The sequence below is a fragment of the Triturus cristatus genome, chromosome 1_1 (genome assembly GCF_964204655.1).
Source record: "Triturus cristatus chromosome 1_1, aTriCri1.1, whole genome shotgun sequence".
NCBI lineage: Eukaryota > Metazoa > Chordata > Amphibia > Caudata > Salamandridae > Triturus > Triturus cristatus.
The window spans coordinates 28,893,005-28,911,174 of record NC_140579.1 but is presented as its reverse complement, the minus strand read 5'-3'; the positions used below and the strand labels follow the sequence as shown (position 1 = coordinate 28,911,174).

At 48.3% G+C, this 18,170-nt stretch overlaps 1 protein-coding gene across 3 annotated transcripts in view; it reads right to left on the bottom strand.

Annotated features, from left to right (window-relative positions):
- The window catches only part of LOC146869225 (solute carrier family 60 member 1-like), a 227,048-nt gene that overhangs the window by 82,310 nt on the left and 126,568 nt on the right, over positions 1-18,170 (bottom strand). For all 3 annotated transcript variants that reach the window (XM_085644449.1, XM_085644523.1, XM_085644364.1), the window contains 2 exons: positions 16,281-16,452; positions 582-697 (listed from right to left, as the gene is read on the bottom strand). In XM_085644449.1, the coding sequence (XP_085500575.1) occupies positions 582-697; positions 16,281-16,452 (288 nt within the window). The remainder of the gene's footprint in view (positions 1-581; positions 698-16,280; positions 16,453-18,170) is intronic.

The following is an 18,170-nucleotide window of genomic DNA, read 5'->3' as shown; positions in this document are numbered from 1 at the left end:
AGCTCAGTCTGCAGTTTTAGTACCATGCTGATGAAAGCCCCTGCTCCATCAATGTTAGAGTTTAACACAGTGGGGTAGCTAGACCTTTTGCTGCACGTGGCGGTCCCTGCCGAGGCCACCCTGAAATGGCTTTATGATGTAAGATCGGGGTTGGGTGCTGGCGATTTCTGCTGTGGCTGCCCTGCGACGGCCGCAGGTAAGAGTTAAGGGGGGAGGCCGCAGCCGCCAAACCTTGTGCCACCCGGGGCGGACTGCCCCCCCCCCGCCCCCTCTTGCTATGCCACTGGTTTAACACTGGACATGTGCAAAACACATGCATGATATCAGGGTAAAGTTCTCCACGTCGCTGACACTTGGCATCAGGCTTCCTATCCCCCCCCCCCTATGTAATTTAGCTGGAATATAGTATAAATACAGACTTAACATGCTGACTCCTGGGTGCAGCGGTTTGTTCACAATGTCTCCTCCCCAACTTCCAATGACTTTCTGTCCTCATATGAAAACTGTGATATACGAGAATCAAGGAAAGCGTTAGAGGTGACAAGTGTCCTCCTGTAAAAGGCATGCACGGCACAACCTACCAGAATCCCATCACTCATGAACAGGACGAGGGCCCCCACGACATGGACAGCAAAGTAGCAAAACGATGCCCCGCTGTAGTTCTTTTTCTGGCAGCAGGATAGCATGTCCTCGTAGTCTGGGGAGAGAAGGATGATACAGTCATGAGCGTCATGTGGAAGGAGTAACATCGTCCAATCAGAACTCAGCGTGCCTCTTGACATTATTTAGCAATAGGCTCTTGCATGAGTCGCTCACCATTCTGGTGAATGGCCAATTATTTATCAATCACTTTTCAAGCAGTTCTGTTTTTCGGAGATTCACATGACAGTCAAAAATACATCCCAGTCACTTCATTTGTTCATTAAAAAGAATATTTTATGTGTCCCATCATAAGACCATCCAATCTTTCATTCCGCAAGAAGGAACTACCTCAAGGCGGTCTGATAAAGATACACCACAATTAACACCATAATATACCACATCAGTCCTATGACCGCATACATATTACAATACAGTTTACAGGTATAATGCAGAATAAGGTACAATTTGAACAAGTCATTGGATTGTAACATTTTTTTAAATGTATGAGTTAGTTGATTACCAGGACCAGGACATTTTTTATTTTTTCTCCTTTCCATAAACTATAATGACAGGGGAGGAATCATTATCAGAAAAACTCCGGCACTTATATTCTCATTACCAGAAATTATCGTATCAATGTTTCTCGTGAGTCACTCTAAGGGGGATATTCACAAGGACTTATCTCCGATTTATCTCCACCTTAACGCATCAAAAGAGGAGATAGATTTAACACCCCATTCACAAGCTGGTGCAAACTGCAGACATCGCCAGTATTTTTTTATTTTTTATTTATTTTATTTTATAAAGTTTTATATAGCGCGAACCAGATCCCGAGGGATATCAGAGCGCTTTACAAAAGGAAGGAAAGGAGAGTACTATTCCTGTAACGATATCAAGTACGAATGCCAACAAGTATGAGTCACACAAGAGAAAAATAAATAAATAAATAAATCACATACCAGTGATACACAACAGAAGGGAGGGAGAATACAGCTCCAGTAATGATATCAGATAAGAATACCAAACAATTAAGGTCACAATAATCACAAGCAGGTGGTACACAGCGAGTAGTGAAATAAACAGGGCAATAACAGGCTGCTCCGAGGGGCAAGCCTTACATCCGAGGGGGCAGAGAGCAGAAGCACAGGATGGTAAAAAGTATGTAGTGTCAATCAACATCTGTTGTAGGATCAGAGGTTGCGCGCAAATGCACATCGCCCAAATTACGGTAAGAATTTGTTCATTAGGAATCTTTTGTCTTCAAGTTTGAAAGCAGTTATTCATGATATTCTGCGTGAATCCGGGGGAAGAGAGTTCCAGATCTTTGGTGCAGCACCTGAAAAAGCAGGACGACAAGTACTCTTTTTATTCATGGTACGTGGTTTCAGGAGGAAGTTGTTAGCGCTTCTTGAAGCTCTCTCACAATATGATAATTCAAGCTTTTGTGCAAGGTACTTGGGTGTGTTGTCATGCAAGGCTTTGTGCGCTAGAACGATAATCTTTAACTGGATTCGGGCTTCGTAGGGCAACCATTTAAGAGACTTAAGGGCTGGGGAGATGTGCTGGTTTCTTTTGGTACCAGTAACTAATCTGGCCGCAGCGTTCAGTGCTGACCTCAGTGGTGCCAGGGTGTACTTGGGAAGGCCACAGAGCGTAGCGCTGCCATAATCTAGCCTCGGCAAGACCAGTGCTTGGACCGCTTGTTTGAAGTCATGTTGTGGAAGGAAGGGCTTGATATTTCTGAGTGTCCTCGTCAGGTGATTAGCTCCCTTACATATGTTGCTAATATGATTTTTCATATTCAGGTGCTTGTCCAAGGTGATTCCGAGGGATTTGGCAGAGTCTATTATGAGAGGGGTGCAATTGAAAGCAGTGAGGTGAGACAGCCAAAGGTCTAGCTTGAGGGAGTGGTTTGGAGGAGAGATGAGAAGGAATTCAGTTTTGGAAGTGTTGAGCAGGAGGTGATTCTCAGTTAACCAATTTTGAGTAGACGTCAATGTAGAATTGAGTGAAATTATGTTGTCCATGGATGAGATTTTCAGGTAAAGTTGTGTGTCGTCCGTGTACATATGGAAGGGAATGTTCATGTCATTTAGAGAATTAGCTAGAGGTTCCAAAAAGAGGTTGAAAAGGATAGGAGAGAGGGCGGACCCTTGGGGTACACCCATGAGAACTGGAGAGGGCTGGGAGAGGGAGTAGTTTGCCTTGACTCTTTGTGTTCTGTGGAGGAGGAATGAGGACAACCATTGTAGCACCAGGCCCGAGAATCCCATCCTGTTCTTCAGAGTGGAAAGGAGGTTGTCGTGAATAATCGTGTTGAATGCGGAGAAAAGATCAAGGAGGATCAGGAGGCAGGAGCCATTTTGATCGAGTATATTTAATATGTCGTCAATAACGTGCATGAGTGCCGATTCTGTGCTATGCCCCTTCCGAAAACCTGATTGATGTTGGTTGAGGAGTTGGAAATTCTCCATGTGAGCACAAAGTTGGGATTGTACACATTTTTCGAATAGTTTAGCTAGCGTGGGGATGTTAGATATGGGACGGAAATTATTGAGTTCAGAATTCTCTGCAGTTGTTTTTTTTAGTATGGGTGATACCTGCGCTGCTTTTAGACAGTCTGGGATCGTGCCTTGGGATAGAGAAGCGTTTACTATCCTAGTCCATGTGGGGATGAGAGCATTCTTGATCTCTTTGAAGATGGACGGGGGCAATGGATCACTGAAGTGGTTGGATGGATTGATGTTCTGAAGAATCCTGTGGATGTCTTTTTCACTGAATGGGGTAAAGGTGCTCCATGAGGCCTTGTTCTTGATGATCATGTTTGTGAGGTTGGGCTTATCTATGACCAGAGGTGCGGAACCAGAAACTGGCAGGAGAGCCTTCTTGGAGGCAAGTTCACCTGAGATGAGTCTTGATTTCTCAATGAAGAAAGCTGAAAATTCATCAACAGACGGTGGGCTGACATTGGAGACCTAGGGCCATATGTAGGAAGCCCAATACCGGTCGGTAACGGACGATTTTCAGTAAATATACCGTTACCGACCGGTATTTAGGCTTTTGCTATGTAGGGGGATCATTTCTGGATTCGGTAATTTACCGAATCGGTAAAATTACCGAATCGGTAATTTTACCGATTCGGTAAATTACGAATCCAGAAATGAGATGTAGGGTGAGTGTGTCGTGGGTGTTGGGATTCGTTATTTATCACCAACTAAAAGTTGGTGGTAAATGACGAATAGGTGTAAAAATGCATTTTTGTGCACTTTGAAGTGTGCAATGTGGCAGACATACATGCCCTTAGGGCATGTATGTGCGCCACATGTGCACACATGGCCGATTCAGGGGTGCAACAGGGTGTCAATGTGACACCCTGCCACCCATGATACTGCCTCCCCCATTACCGATTCGGTGTTTACCGATTCGGTAATGGCAACTGGCTTCCCATTCATTCCTATGGGCCTCCAGGCCCATAGGAATGCATGGGAAGCCAGTTGCCATTACCGAATCGGTAAATACTGATTCTAAAATACCGACACTTACCGAATCGGTATTTTTTTACCTACATTACATTTACCGATTCATAAATACCGAATCGGTAAAATTCGGTATTTAAGAATCGGTAAATGTAATTTACCTACATATGGCCCAGAGTGATTTGTACCCGAAATTGATTGTTGTTTGACCAGTTCGAAGAGTTTCTTGGGGCGATTAGCGGCTTGATCTTGTTGTTGTCTGAAATAATCTGCTTTAGCGCACTTGATTTGCTTGTTATATATACTCCTAACCTCTCTAAGGAATTTAATGTGTTCCAAGGAGGGATTTGACTTCCAGGCTCGTTCAGCTGCCCTGAGGTTGCGCCGTTCTGTGTTTAGATTGTAGTTGTACCATGGTTTGGATTTTTTTGTTGAAGTATTTTTTAGTTGGAGTGGTGCAATGTCATCCAAGATGTTATAGATGGTCGAGTTGTAACTGTCGGTGAGTAACTGAACCTCACTCAGGTCGGCTTGGGAGGAGAGGGCAATTTTACAGTGGGCAGCTGATTCAGCTGGGTTTATAGATCTGAAATCCCTTTTCAAGATCTTGGATTTCATTGGATGAGCCTTCCTCAACTTCACCTCCATATTGATATAGAAGAGAATGCAGTGGTGGTCTGACCAATCACAAGGAGTAATGGATTCCAGTGTGATGGACTGCCCTTTCGAGATAATGAGATCATGATCCTTCAGAAAGTCTTTAAGGCAAGTAACCGCTTGGTCATTATGATTAGACCAGTGGAGATTGAAATCGCCCAGAAAGATTTGGGAGATGACTGAGTCGACATTACTCGAGATGATCTCCATTATTTGTTCAATGAAAAGGAGGTTGTCTCCAGGAGGGTGATAAAAGGTGTGAAGTTTGCAGACCGGCCGGTTGTTACTTGCGATGTTGAGACAAAGATATTCACAGGCAGAGGGCGAAGAGGACTCTATGTGGGAAATGGAAAGTGTGTTTCTATGAATGCAGGCTAGGCCCCCTCCATGCTTCCTAACTCTGTCTAGCCTGATTATGTCGTGAGTAGGCGGTACAAGGAGGTCTAAAATAGGAGTGGAGGTTGGATTTAGCCAGGATTCAGTAAGGATGATGATGTCAAGATCATTGTATTGAATTAAGTTGAATATTTCGGAGGCATGTTTACTGGCAGACCTGCAATTGAGTAGTACACATTTCAAACGTGGAGGATTAGTGGCTGAAGGAGTCTGGGTGAGATTCACACACGTGAGATTGTCTTTATTGATGACTCTAAGGTTATGAGGAGGTTCTCTGTGTAGATTAGGAAGGATGGTTTGTATGTGCTTTGGCGGGGTCAAGTTGGGGTTGGACCTAGTCGAGTAGGAGTTGTGAAGGTCATTAAGATCATTGGACGCCAAGGTCTCAGCTCTTCTGGGCCGTGTGGGCACATTAGCTAAGGGAATGGTTTGCGAGACAGCGGAGGCTAACATCTGGCCCAAGCAATCACTATCACTCAGGGAGGTTCTAGGTAGATTCATAGAGGTGAGGATGGAACTAATCATTGGGAAAAAAACCTTGGAAAGGACTTTTAGGTCATGTAGTTCGGTAGTGAGAAGGTGCATTTGGAGATATATTTATCATCAAGGCGTGCACCTATGTCTGAAGGGGGTATATGGTGTGTTAACAGAGAGGAGGAGTCTCCGTGTAAGCCTGCGTGCGCTAAGATGGTGGATCGTTGTTCCTGGAGAGGGAATTGAACTTGTGGATCAGGCGGGGTAGAGTGAACCTTGGGAGTCAGTGATGTAGCGTTAGCGACGGTGGTCTGAGCATAGCTCTGAGGGTCCTGAACAGTTCCCACCTGAGATCGAATGTGTGATAGATCATGGTCGGGAGCCAGGGATGTAGCATTAGCGTCAGCTGTCAAACCATATCTCCGAGGGTCCTGAGCAGGTCCTACCGGAGATCGAAGGTATGGCAAATCAAGGCCGGAGTGGGGCATTTGTCCATTTACCCCTTTGGTATGTGGCGTAGTGGGAGGGATGAGGGACAAGTGTTCAGTTGATGAAGGCAAAGGTATAAGGACACATGGGGATCTCTTCGCGTTTGGGGCAGAAGATGTTTATCACCTGTTGGGTCATGGGACTAGAAGGTTGAGGCACCTCCACCCGGGGCTGAGCCGCACTGTGGTCACCTTGCAGCGAGGAGTAAATCAGAGGGAGCGAGGGTCCAGGCTGAGAGGTGGTGGGGGAACTGGTGCTGCCCTAATTGCTGGAAGGATGAGTGTCAGTGGACTTTGCCGAGGCCGTGTGCTTGAGGGATGGGTAGATACTGGCTAATTTAATCAGATTGTCATTAGACGCTTGTATAAAGATGATCCCATTGTTATATAGGGTGATGGTGGCGTTGGCATTGAGCGAGGGCGAGGGAGCTGTAGTTAGTTTGAGACCATAGGGTGTTTTCCTGGTGCCAACAAGCTCTTTTTCTGGTGTAGAAAATAAGGTCATTAACTCTACTCCCTTTGTTTGCACAAGAGTAGACGTCTGAGATTAAAGTTTCGGGCCTAGACCTTAGTAGGTGATGCTTTAAGTTTTTGGCTGCGTTTTTCGAAAGGTTGGGTGGGTAGTTGATGATGAAAGCATTGGGACCGGAGGGGTAGGGCTTAAATCCATTTTGATGGTGTGCTTATTGCCTGAAGATGGTGGCTTCACCGTTGGTGTGAATTCTGTGGTGCATGGGAAGGGGTTAAGAGGACTTCCCTTTTATTCATTGACGTGTCTAGCCATATGCAGCAGGTAAGAGACCAACCATGTGCACTGCTGGGACCTTTACAATCCTCTGTTTCCTTAAGACCATGACCAGTTTGGATGGAACCCAAAGAGCAAGCTAGAATTTATGGCACTGATAGGCATTACGGAGCTAGAAAAATCTATTACCAATAGTGCAAACCAAACCTAATTTTAGTTAGAAATGTAGTTGGCCCAAGCCTTTCCAAGATGGCTGCCAACAGGTCGAACTTGTCTCATACTGCCATTGTAGTCCCTTTTTAGTTGCTAGGTGCAGTCCTCTTTCTATTGCCCTTTGCAGCCCTGTTGTTTGTAGAAATGAGGCAGTAAGGAGGAGCAGCCCTGTTGATCTAAATGGCCGGGCAATAATGTTGCTGCAAAGAAGTAAACTGAATCCTCATCATGCCGACCCTTCAAATAGTTACACCTTCCACAGCTGTGCTTGAGCCCAAAACATGCTCCTCCATGACCTGGGGCCGCTGTGATCCTCCATTAGAGAAGCTAAAAAACAACAACAACAAAAAACAAAAACAAAAAACAAAAAAAAGTATTCCCACGATAACTGCCCCAAAATTTATCTCCACGGTGGACACCACCAACTAACCCTAATGAGATGCAGAGTAGGCGTTTCCGTGCAAAAACACACGAAAAAACCACAAACCCACTTTCACAACGAACTGCCAGATCTGCGATGTGAACCAAACACAGGCGATAAGCTGCGGTAGCACTTGGTAATTAACACCTGCCTTTTGCTGGTGTTAAGCAGGACGACTACCTGCAGCATAAAAGGGAGCCCAGCCAAGATCCACACCGGAAGACCCACAGATGCCATGGAGACAATGATCATGCAACACGGATACCCATGAGGGCCACAACACTCACCGCAACCACCCTAGGCCACCCACCACCCCCAGGACCCGTGCTGCCCCCCACCCCCTGGGAACACCACATAGGCAGCGTACACAAAGACAGCGGACCCACCTGAAACACGCCTGCCGCCCATACCTAATGCCAGAGGAGGACATTGCCCACTACAGGCCCAAAAGGAGAACCATCCCCGGCATCCTGACCCACATCCCCCACCTGCTGACAGTACCAACCCAGCGCACAACCAACATCCCTCCACAGACAAAGCTGCCAGCTGCGCAGCACATGCCGGCCTCTGGTACCATCCAACCCACAACTGCCAAAGTCAGAGGAGTCACACAGCCAGCCCCATCCAAGGTCATCACACCTGTCCTGGATGCCAACATCAGCCTGGTACCCCAGCACCCCGTCACCCACACTGCGCAGGAGCAGCTGGAGACCAAGCCAGGTCCCTACGCCATAGCTGGATTCCCTCACGTGTCAGGGACAGTCAACTGCACACATGTACCCCTCGTGCCCCCTGCCCACACTGCACACAACTACCACAACAGAAACACACGCATACCATGAATGTGCAGGCAATAGTGGACCGCCCGGGACTCCTCAACAATGTCGTGGCCAACTCCCCAGGCAGAGTGCATGAAACTCACATCTCCCACCAGTCCATCATCACCCAGCGCTCCCAGGTTGGCACACGTGGAAATGCAGTGCCCGTTGGTAAGTCCAAAATAAACACACCACACACCTCCAGCCCACAGTCATGCAATTCATGACTCTGCCAATGGGCATGCAGTACAACTACATTCAACATGACACACAATATGCCAACCCACCAGACACGACAACACAACTCCATTGGGAATCTGGCCTTGCCATGCCCACAACACAACCACGGCATGGCACCACAGACACACAATACCAGGATGTGAAGAGAGGCATGGAGCAGGCATGTGCGAGAGCGGCAAGTGACTAAGGAATGTGAACCTACCCAATGCCAGGTGTGGCGTGGAGGGGCCGGACAGACCACAGAGTACAAAACAGGGAAATGGCCATGTGGAGATCAACTGCTGGTGCATGGAGTGTAGTGGCCAGTGGATGCTACCATGTCCCCACAGGTCGTGGGGCAGAACGTGGAAATGTCGCACGTCACGTCCGCCAGTGCATGCGCGTGCATAGTGGGTTGGTCCTGTGTACGTCAGGCCTGCGTAGGGTGTGAACAAAAAGCCCGTCACACTGGTCGTGGTTCTCATTCGGAATGGAGAATGCGTCTGCCAGGGCGGCGCCTCTCAGCCCGCCACGAGTCTTGCGCCGAGCGCGGCGGGGCCTGCATCCCTGTGTGCCTGCTGTACCTCGGGCCGCTGGTCCCCAGACCTGTCATGCCAGTAGGTCCCACATCCAGAACATAGTCGCGAATCATGAATGGCAGAGTACACACCAGTAAACGCACAGAGAAGAGTACTGAGACCCTGGACATGTAGCTTCGCACGCACCCCGCTGCATGCACAAGCGGCGTGTGCTGGTCCGACATACGTCAGCTCAGCGCAGGGGTGTGCTGATTCGGCAGGGGGAGCAGGGCGGGGCTTGGACCTGGCCTTTGTCAGGAAGTGCGGTAAGTGTGTCTCTGTGTTGGGATGTTGTCGCCACCAAGGCCACAGTACTCGATGTTAAATTGTGGCATGCACCAGGAGGGCGGGCTCGCACGTACGGGGACATGTAGGAGCGCAAGACCGCTCTGGATATTGGCACATGCATGCCAAGTGTTATGTGTATCAGTCCTGCGGATGCATGAGTCAGTTGCCTGGCCTCATTTGCAGCGCAATCACAGCCAGCCATGGGCTGTACACCTGTGTCTGCCCTGTCTGGACCATTGGCCTACACTCACGTTGCCGCACACCTTCAAAGGCCATCATCACGGTGTTGTTGGCATGCAGCTGGACATGCGCGAACAGGCATTACAATGGTGTGCCGTAGGAGTGCACGTGATGCAACCGCGCAGTGCACACAAGTGTGGGGGCTCGTGGGAGGGAGGAGCAACTGTGTGGCAAGGTAACACACAGTGAGGCCGCTCATGTGCCACGTGCTGGGCATATCATCCATGATTCCCAGGGTCGCAGACATCCCACCACACCCACGACAGGCCTCTGTACATCTCCTGTATGCATGCAGATGGTGAAGTTACTGTAGGGATGAAAGGTCCTTTGTCTGAACTATCAGGCGGTAGCACATCTGCAGTTCCAAGCAGGAACTTGCATGTGGCCAGCACCCCGACAGATAGGATAGCATTTGCTTGCAACTCCCACACAACGCACTGCTCGACGTGAGACCAACGTGTACACATCCCACACGCAGAAGTCCTTGGTCGTAGTTAGCATGCGTGAAATGGCCTTCACACCTACTCCCACCCCACCCCAGGCCTGCCCCCGTTGCACACAGACACTGCTCATTGCACCAAACTGTGCCATTTCATCCACAAGACTGGTGCAGGGCAAGCCAGTGCAGCTTCAAGTTGAGCCACTGACGCAATGGCAGACCATCCCGGACACATACTCGACTCTAGTCACATGGACCTGTACCGTGCATGTCTGCTGCATGTACTGTTGGCAGTGCTGCGAATCATTTACCGGCTGAGCTTCCGCCTTGCGGACGTCACCTACGTTCAGCCTGTGTTGCATTGTCGCTTGTGCATATTCGAGTGGTCCATGGATGTCTGCCTCTCCAACGTAACGGTAGCTGACCTGGATTATGACGTGTGTGTGTGCGCCTCCTGTTGGCCCACGACCAGGAGTGTCACCGTGGTGCCCGTTCATGGCATGCATGATGTTTGGCATGCAGGCTGGAAACTGGACCTGGGAGATTGCACGAGTCGTCATGTGCAGTGAGCACATTGAGCCACTACCCGATTGGGCTTTGGTACACATTGGGTCCAGTGGTTGGAGTCAGCACATCTGTCCGGGTCAGCTGATGGATTACGTCGAAGATATGTCAGATGTGGTGGACAACGATCACTCGTTGGAGATGTTGGCCTACGCAGCTGCACTCGCGTTCATGGACAAGTGACAAGGTACCTGCAGCTACAACTGGATGTGACACATTGCACGTGTCCCGACGCCTGGTTGCATGTTGGGAATCTGGTCACATGTCCAAAGACGACAGTGGACATGGCTGCATTGGCCTGGACTCATGATCCAGGCGCGGACAACCAACGCGGGTTGGCACTGACTTGTTTTGGTGATGGACTCCCCCGAGGTGGACATGGGCGCTTTCCTACATTTCTCATTCAGACATGCTGCTGCATTGTTCTGCATAACGTGGCACTTCTCTTGGCCGTACTAACACACACTTGTTGATAAAGTTTCCGCACGTTCACTTGTCTCCAACTGTGTTGTGTCTTGATTTGTATGCCAATGTGTGTGTCACGGACTCTCTGGCTCCCTGTCATACGTGCATTGCAACCCCATCAGGACTGTGGGTTTGTACTTGTGCATTATCATGTCCCTGTTTCGTGCTTAGCCAGATGCGTATGGCTGTTTACCGGCCACAGGCGGGTGCACTTGTGTCCTGTGTTCGGTTGTGCAAATTTTGGTGTTTGTACCACATTGTGTTCGATGTTGGGGTGCTCTGCTTCCTATGTGTGTGTGCTGCATTGTGTGTGAGATGTCCCTTCAGCTCTGATTTGGCTCACCCTTCTCCTTTTCAGGCAGGGTGGTTTTCACTTCTGTGCTTGTTTAGTGGTGTGATATTGCCGGGTTGTGTGACCTGTGTTCTTGGTTGGTGTTGTAACTCTTGGGCATGGTTTGTCTGCAGTTGTGCTGTGCTTAATTGTGCATGTGTGCCCTTGTGCTCATCTCCCCCAGTCCCTGCTCGTTATTTTCCCTGTTGCTGTTGTGTCTGTTGTTTTGGGCAGTTTCCGGTCCCCGAGTCCTGCCACCATCTCCAGACTGATGTGGTGGACACCATTTTGTTCATGTCATCCAGCTCCTGGTGTGGCGCGGGACTCCCACCTCCGGTGTGCATTGCTGCCTTCGTGTTGTTGGCGTGTTTCTGCTTGTTTGTGCCTATCGCATCATTCCAGATGTTCTGGTTTTCTTCCATTATCCTCCTCCGCTCTCAGGCTGCATTCACCTTGTCCAAGATGGCCTGCCATGTACAATGTTTTGTTGCCAATGGGGCTTGTGGGGTTGTCTGCTGGCTCGGGTTGCCTCCATTGTGCTTGGCCGTTGTTTTCTGTTTGGTTTGTCTTTCTTTTTCAGGCTTTTGTTGTGCTTATTCCCACCTGCCATGTGTGTCACGGGCCTGGCGGTGCTTATCCCTGCTTTCCTCATCGTGAATGGACTCATCGCACGTTTTGTTGTGTTGTGATTTGTGTTTTTATCTCCGTTGAGGTGGTTGTATGCGGACATTGGCTGCGGTTTCGGAAGACTATCGCATGGTACCGCCTTGTTGTGAATTTCACGTTGACACAGAGTTATTTTCCCGCGATGGGCTGCGATGTGTAAAGTTGCGTTAGCATTTTTTGGTGATGTTTAGCGCATGTTCTTGTGAATATCCCCCTAAGACTCTAGGGGCATAGATTACATATAATGAAGCATTTTTACTGGCTGGGTATAGAAGCTACACCGAGGACTTGAATAAAATTGGTAGAGGATATGAAGGTGGCCACAAGAAAATACAGAGCATCGTTCCCAATAAACACAGTGCACATTTTATGAGGTGACAACGAGATCGGGTTATTACACTGTGGATACAAGGACCGATGTACTTCTTTATTATAGATAAACAAAACAGAATAAATTAAGCAAGCAAGGGATTATAATGGAATGTGGTTTTGTGATAAACCTTATGTAAATATTTGATAAACAACAAGTAATTTTGTGCTTTATCACTATTGTAAATATAATGTAAATATCAAAAGTATTAAATTAATTTAACATTAGTTCCTATGGGGTGTTACTTTAATTTCCTGCCTCTATTGTGTGGAAGTATGTTGCAGTAACTTACTCCAAGGCTAGGCAGCAGCACATTTAATTCTGTTTGGACACTTTTAAGGCTGTAGCAACTTTAGAAGTAGATTCAGTGAATTGTAAGGATCTTACTCTTTTATAGGGGGTGTTTTGCGTTAACATGTCCCACCAAACCACTCCTTAAAATTCCCTTTTGATTAATTAGTCCCTATTTTCTGACCACTCCCCCTGTCCCACACAGATTTACTAAAAGAATATATACCTATCGGTGGCCCAGATCCCCGTTCAGAAAAGATAGAAGAGGCGGAGCTCTATAGCCATAGGTATATGAACTGCATTTTGTAGTATGTCAGAAGTACTAGTGTATATACTACAAAAGAAGTTTGGGACTCAGGTCTATTGTTTTTTACAACTTCACTTAAAGGGGCTCTCTTCTGGCTCAAAGTGCCATGTGCAATTTTAAAAACAAATCAGTTGATAACAAGATGCAAGGTTTGCGGAATGTGCCAAAAATGTACAGCTTCTCAAGGAATCAGAGGCAGACTGGACTAATGAGAACATTCTGTTTCTTCCAGTCAGTCCTGTGCTTTGGGGTGAATTTGGACTGTCGGTATCTGTAGGAAGGTGGAATCTGACTATATGGTTGCCCCCACTTTTTTCCTAGTGTTTGAATGGTTTTTGACTAGTCTGGCTGGGATCCTGCTATACAGGACCCCAGCCTATCTGCTTACTCCCTTAAATGATTGGTGTGCATATTAGATGCACTAGTGATTGGATACTGTGGTACCTTATGAGCCCCTAGTATATGGTACCTTAGGTACCTAGGGCATTGGTACTTCACAGGCCTACTAGGGGCTGCAGCATGTATTATGCCACCCCTGGGAAGCATTCACAATCTGACACCACAGGCCTGCTACTGCAGCCTGTGTGAGGTAGTGTTAGCACTCCTCACTGAGGTATAGGTTCCTATATCTCACCATACACACACATATAAACCTATCAGTCACCCCTATGGCAGGCCCTATCAATCCCAAGGGCAGGGTGCATGGTTTACTATGTGAGGGGGTGCTTCTGCCTGAGCAGGACCCCTCTGCAGCTGGCAGAGTCTATTTTCTGCTGCTGTTTGTGGATGCGGTTAAACCATATACTCTTAAGTGCATTATAACCTTGCGGTAAATGCTAACTTTGGAATGACTGCATCAAAACATGTCGTGTTTGGTGTCAAACAACTTGGAATCCTACCCCCACACCAGTAACTGGTGTGGGAGTAGGATCCCACCCTTCTAGAGGGGACGACATGTACCCCCTGTACTACACGGTAGAAATCTTTCAGAGCCCTGGCATCACAAAATGGATGCCACCAGCACAGACGCCGGGCTGCCCTCCTGCTGCTGACCGAAACTCGCAGTGGAGGGAGCCCAACAAAGGGTTTCCTGTCACAGGGAGGTGTCACCACCTCCCAGACAGGATTTAGTTTATTGGAGCTGGGTGGGTGCACTCTTAGAGTGCTTTGAAGTCCTGCACTGGGGGAGCAGTAGGCTCCTCTGTGCATATGCCAGCTCAAACCGGTTCAGGGGCTACCTGCCCCTGCTCTGGCGCGAAACTGGACAAAGGGAAGTGGGTGTAACCACCCACTACCCTGACCCTCCTAGAGGAGTGGTCATAGAGCTAGTCCCTCCCATCTTTTCACTATAAGATACCACACATTGCCAATGCAATTTAGATTACACCTGGATGACGCCCTACGAAGAAGAATCCTGGCCCTTCAACTTTCTACTATCTCTAGAAGACCGAAGGATCTCCCTTGGAGTCAAGGAGTTACTCCCCTGCTTGGCAGGCACCAAAACTACTGAACTACTGTTGCAAACGTTACCACTCCCGCCGGAGCCCGAAGTCCCTGCGTCCCCTGAAGCAGATTTCCTGACCTCTCGACGGCCATTTTGAGTCCCCAGCGAAGCTGTGGAATCTGGACCCCACGAGTGACGAGGAACAGCAATACCAGGGAACCGTGCACTGATTTCGAGTGCAAGCCCTAAACTACGTCCAACGAAATTGTGCTTTGGACTACTTGTTGTCCAAGTCCCGAGCAAGTCTTGTACCGAAGATCAGCGGCCTACCTTGTCCCGAGTGACCGTGGGCTGTTGGTAAACTTTTCCTGCAAAGGCGTCTTTGTGGTTGCTTGCCCGTTGGCTAGTAACTCTCCAGAAGACTTCCACATCACCTTCAAGGGCTCGCCTAGTTGCCCTGGGCCTGCCCTCACTTACCCTTGCTGGGTAAGTCCATCAGACCTTGCTGGTCTGCTCCATCGACAATCTTCCATCCACATGAGACTTGCAGTTGCCAAGGCTTGTTGGCTCCAAAACCGAGTGCCGACACCGTCAACAGCTGCAGACGTTGTGGGACCCTCCGAATCCAGCTGCTGGTCTTCATCGATCCCTCCTGGTCCTCGTGAGCGAAGAGACAACACGACATCAGCGACCTGAAGAGACGCGACAGCTGTGGTCATCCATCTTGCTGGCCACCGGTCCCTGGCAAGTGACTTTGAACTCTGTCCCCTCAATTTCTAGGTCTCCTGCAACTCCAATATATCTTCGGATTCCAGCGGACACTTCTCTCGACGACACAAGCAGCAAGTCTTCAGTGATCTCCATTGAAAACAGCATCGCGACCCGACACCAAAGGACACGTATGCACCCGGCTTCCCTGGGTGAGGTAACTCTTGCATTACGGTGCCCAAGTGTGCATTGGCTCTCGAAGTACTTACCCTGTAAGTTGTTTGCTTGTTGTCCACTCCGAAGTGCCCTAGAACTGTAAAATACAAACCGCGACATTTGCCATTGAAACGCATTGAAAACCCGCGTGTGTGTTTAGACACTGCACGCGTCTCCTGTGGGCTGATTACTTACCTGCTAACACTGCAGAAGTGAAGCCCCAGCGATTCCCAAGGCCCTAGGCCTCTTCATACTGCAAGTCGAGTTTGTTAACCCATTATTTTAGTATATGGTCTGGTACGCCCCTAGGGCTACAGCCATATTTGTGCTTAATTTATTGAGAACTGTTGGTCTTTTGAATGTTTACCTGGCTCTAATCTCATAAAGAGATTAGTAGAGTATATTTAGAAATAAATACATATACATTTGATATATATACCTGTGTGGTGTCTTTTCATTTGGTAATTCAAGAGATTATAAGGTAAAACAAGCTGCTTTACATTCCTCAGAGACTTAGCCTGAAGGCTGCTCTCCACAGCTACCACTAGGATAGCTTTCTTTAAAAGGTTGTCTTTAAACCTATCTACCAAGAGTCGAATTGGACTGGTGCAAGGTGGCCACTATAACTAGTGACCAGCATATGCCAGGCCAACTTCTCACAGTATCTCTCAGCTCAACTGATGCTTCAGAATAACTTCTCTATCTTCCATCTGCTCTGCACCTCCCACAAACCTTCAATCGAGTCCATATGGAAAATCCGTCTGCGGTGCATACAGCACCTACTCACCCCCCACAAGGTTTTAGTGAATGGCTGCGCCTCATACCTGTCTCAGACTCTTGCGCTTTTTCTGGCAGTGAATCTATGCGCTCCTTTTGGCTCTGCTTGGTCTCCAGGGCCAATTCATCTGCCGCCAAAAGGGACCTGCTCTTCTTGCTGCAGCATGACACCAGGCCTTCCTTGTAGAGAAGGAAGAAGACAGCCAGGGGGACAGGAAGCTGAGGGCACGAAGGAGGAAGAGACGGTTTAGGCTGCTTCCACCAGACAGAAAAATCCCGAAATCACTCTTTTACAAGACGTAGGCGCAGAAGCAGAACACCCTTCAGCAATCGTAATGGTAAGAAAAGCAAAGACTAAGGGACATTGGAGAACAACAGTAGTCGTGAAACAGAGAACAACGTTGACAACTTTAGGGATAAACAAGGATACACATATAGACTCCATGGCTCTAGAAGTGAAAAATCTGTCTTCGTATATTTCTAGGAATGGTGTAATGCCGATAGCTACCGGTGCTTGATAAGTAGTGCACAGGAAACAGCTATGACCGCCAAAAGATAGGCTGTGGGACGAGATGGGGAGCAGTTTGGGCGGGCCTTCCTCTACCAGGATAGGCCTGTGGTGTCCTGGGCGCTACGCCCACATACTGGCTAAATGACTGCACAGACACACTGCGTAGGATACTACGACTGGCCCAGGGCACGTGCGCCCGGCCCCTTTTATTAGCAGGGTCACCTGACTGGTGACGCCTGTGATGGGTGGGCGTTAGGGTGGGTGAAAACACTAGAACGTGTCCAGCCGGACACTACAAAGCCAACAGGCCTGGATGTGGATGATAAAGATGGCTTTACTTCTACTCAATTAATTGGCGATGCAACTGAATGAGAAGCAGTGGGTGGGCGGTCCCTGCCCAGTAACAAGCTTTGCAATTGGCCTTTGAGGAGAGGGCTAAGGTTTCGCCTCCCAGTAACAGGAGCTGAGAGTAGATGTGAAAATCACAAGAGAACGTCCGCCCTCCCGTTAAATAGCAAGGGGACGTTCTGAATTCCGTCGTGGGATGAAACTCAAATTTACCTATTTCGTCTCTAATTCTGTGAGATTGCTCTAGATAAAGAGACGCTCATAAAATCACCTCAAGTGGAATCCCCAAAGCTTTCTTCCGGAGCACATGACAAGGAGCGCGCTCTTTACCTCAGGTAAAACTGCTGAAACAAAGTGTTACATGGTGTGCAACTCCCTCCTCTCAGCAACACATCTCTTGAGAGATCACGTTCACAAGGACTTTACAAGGAATGCGGATATTCTGTAAAACACTCTAAAAGGACAGGCTGAGAAGCGCGAGCGGCTCAAGGACCCCCGCCTATGGCGGACCTTTCGGGAACATTCCTACTGTCCAGCGCGAGCGGGGGAGGCTCAGACAGACGCCCGAGTCACACCCGAAACGTGCCTGCTTAGTGTTTCACTTAAACAAACTTCCCTCTTTGCGTCCGTGAAACATGACTCTAATGTGACGACACTTCGTATGTGGGAAAAGAGCTCGACTAACCGGCCTCTCCCAACAGCCACCATGTCAAAAGCGGGCTCTTCATAGAAGGCCGGAACGGGGAAACTGCTAGTGTTTATGCACAGAAGAGGTTGTACCGTAGTGGAATTCTCTCCTCTCCTTTTTTGGCACACACAGTACTTATATCTAGGGTCGTGTTGGTTGTCTTTTGGAATTGACTATATGGAAATGTGTTTCCTAAGGACATTGACAACAAAGTCTCAAATGGTTTATGTGTGCATGCAAACGATGTTGACAGTAATATAAATGTTTGGATTTGCCCCAGGGGAGCTGGCAAATGCAGCTGTTATACCCTTTAGAAAAGGCAGAAGTGCTCTGTTAGTAGATGTACTTTGAACTCCACTGCCTTTGATGTCCAATGATAAACTTGCGACT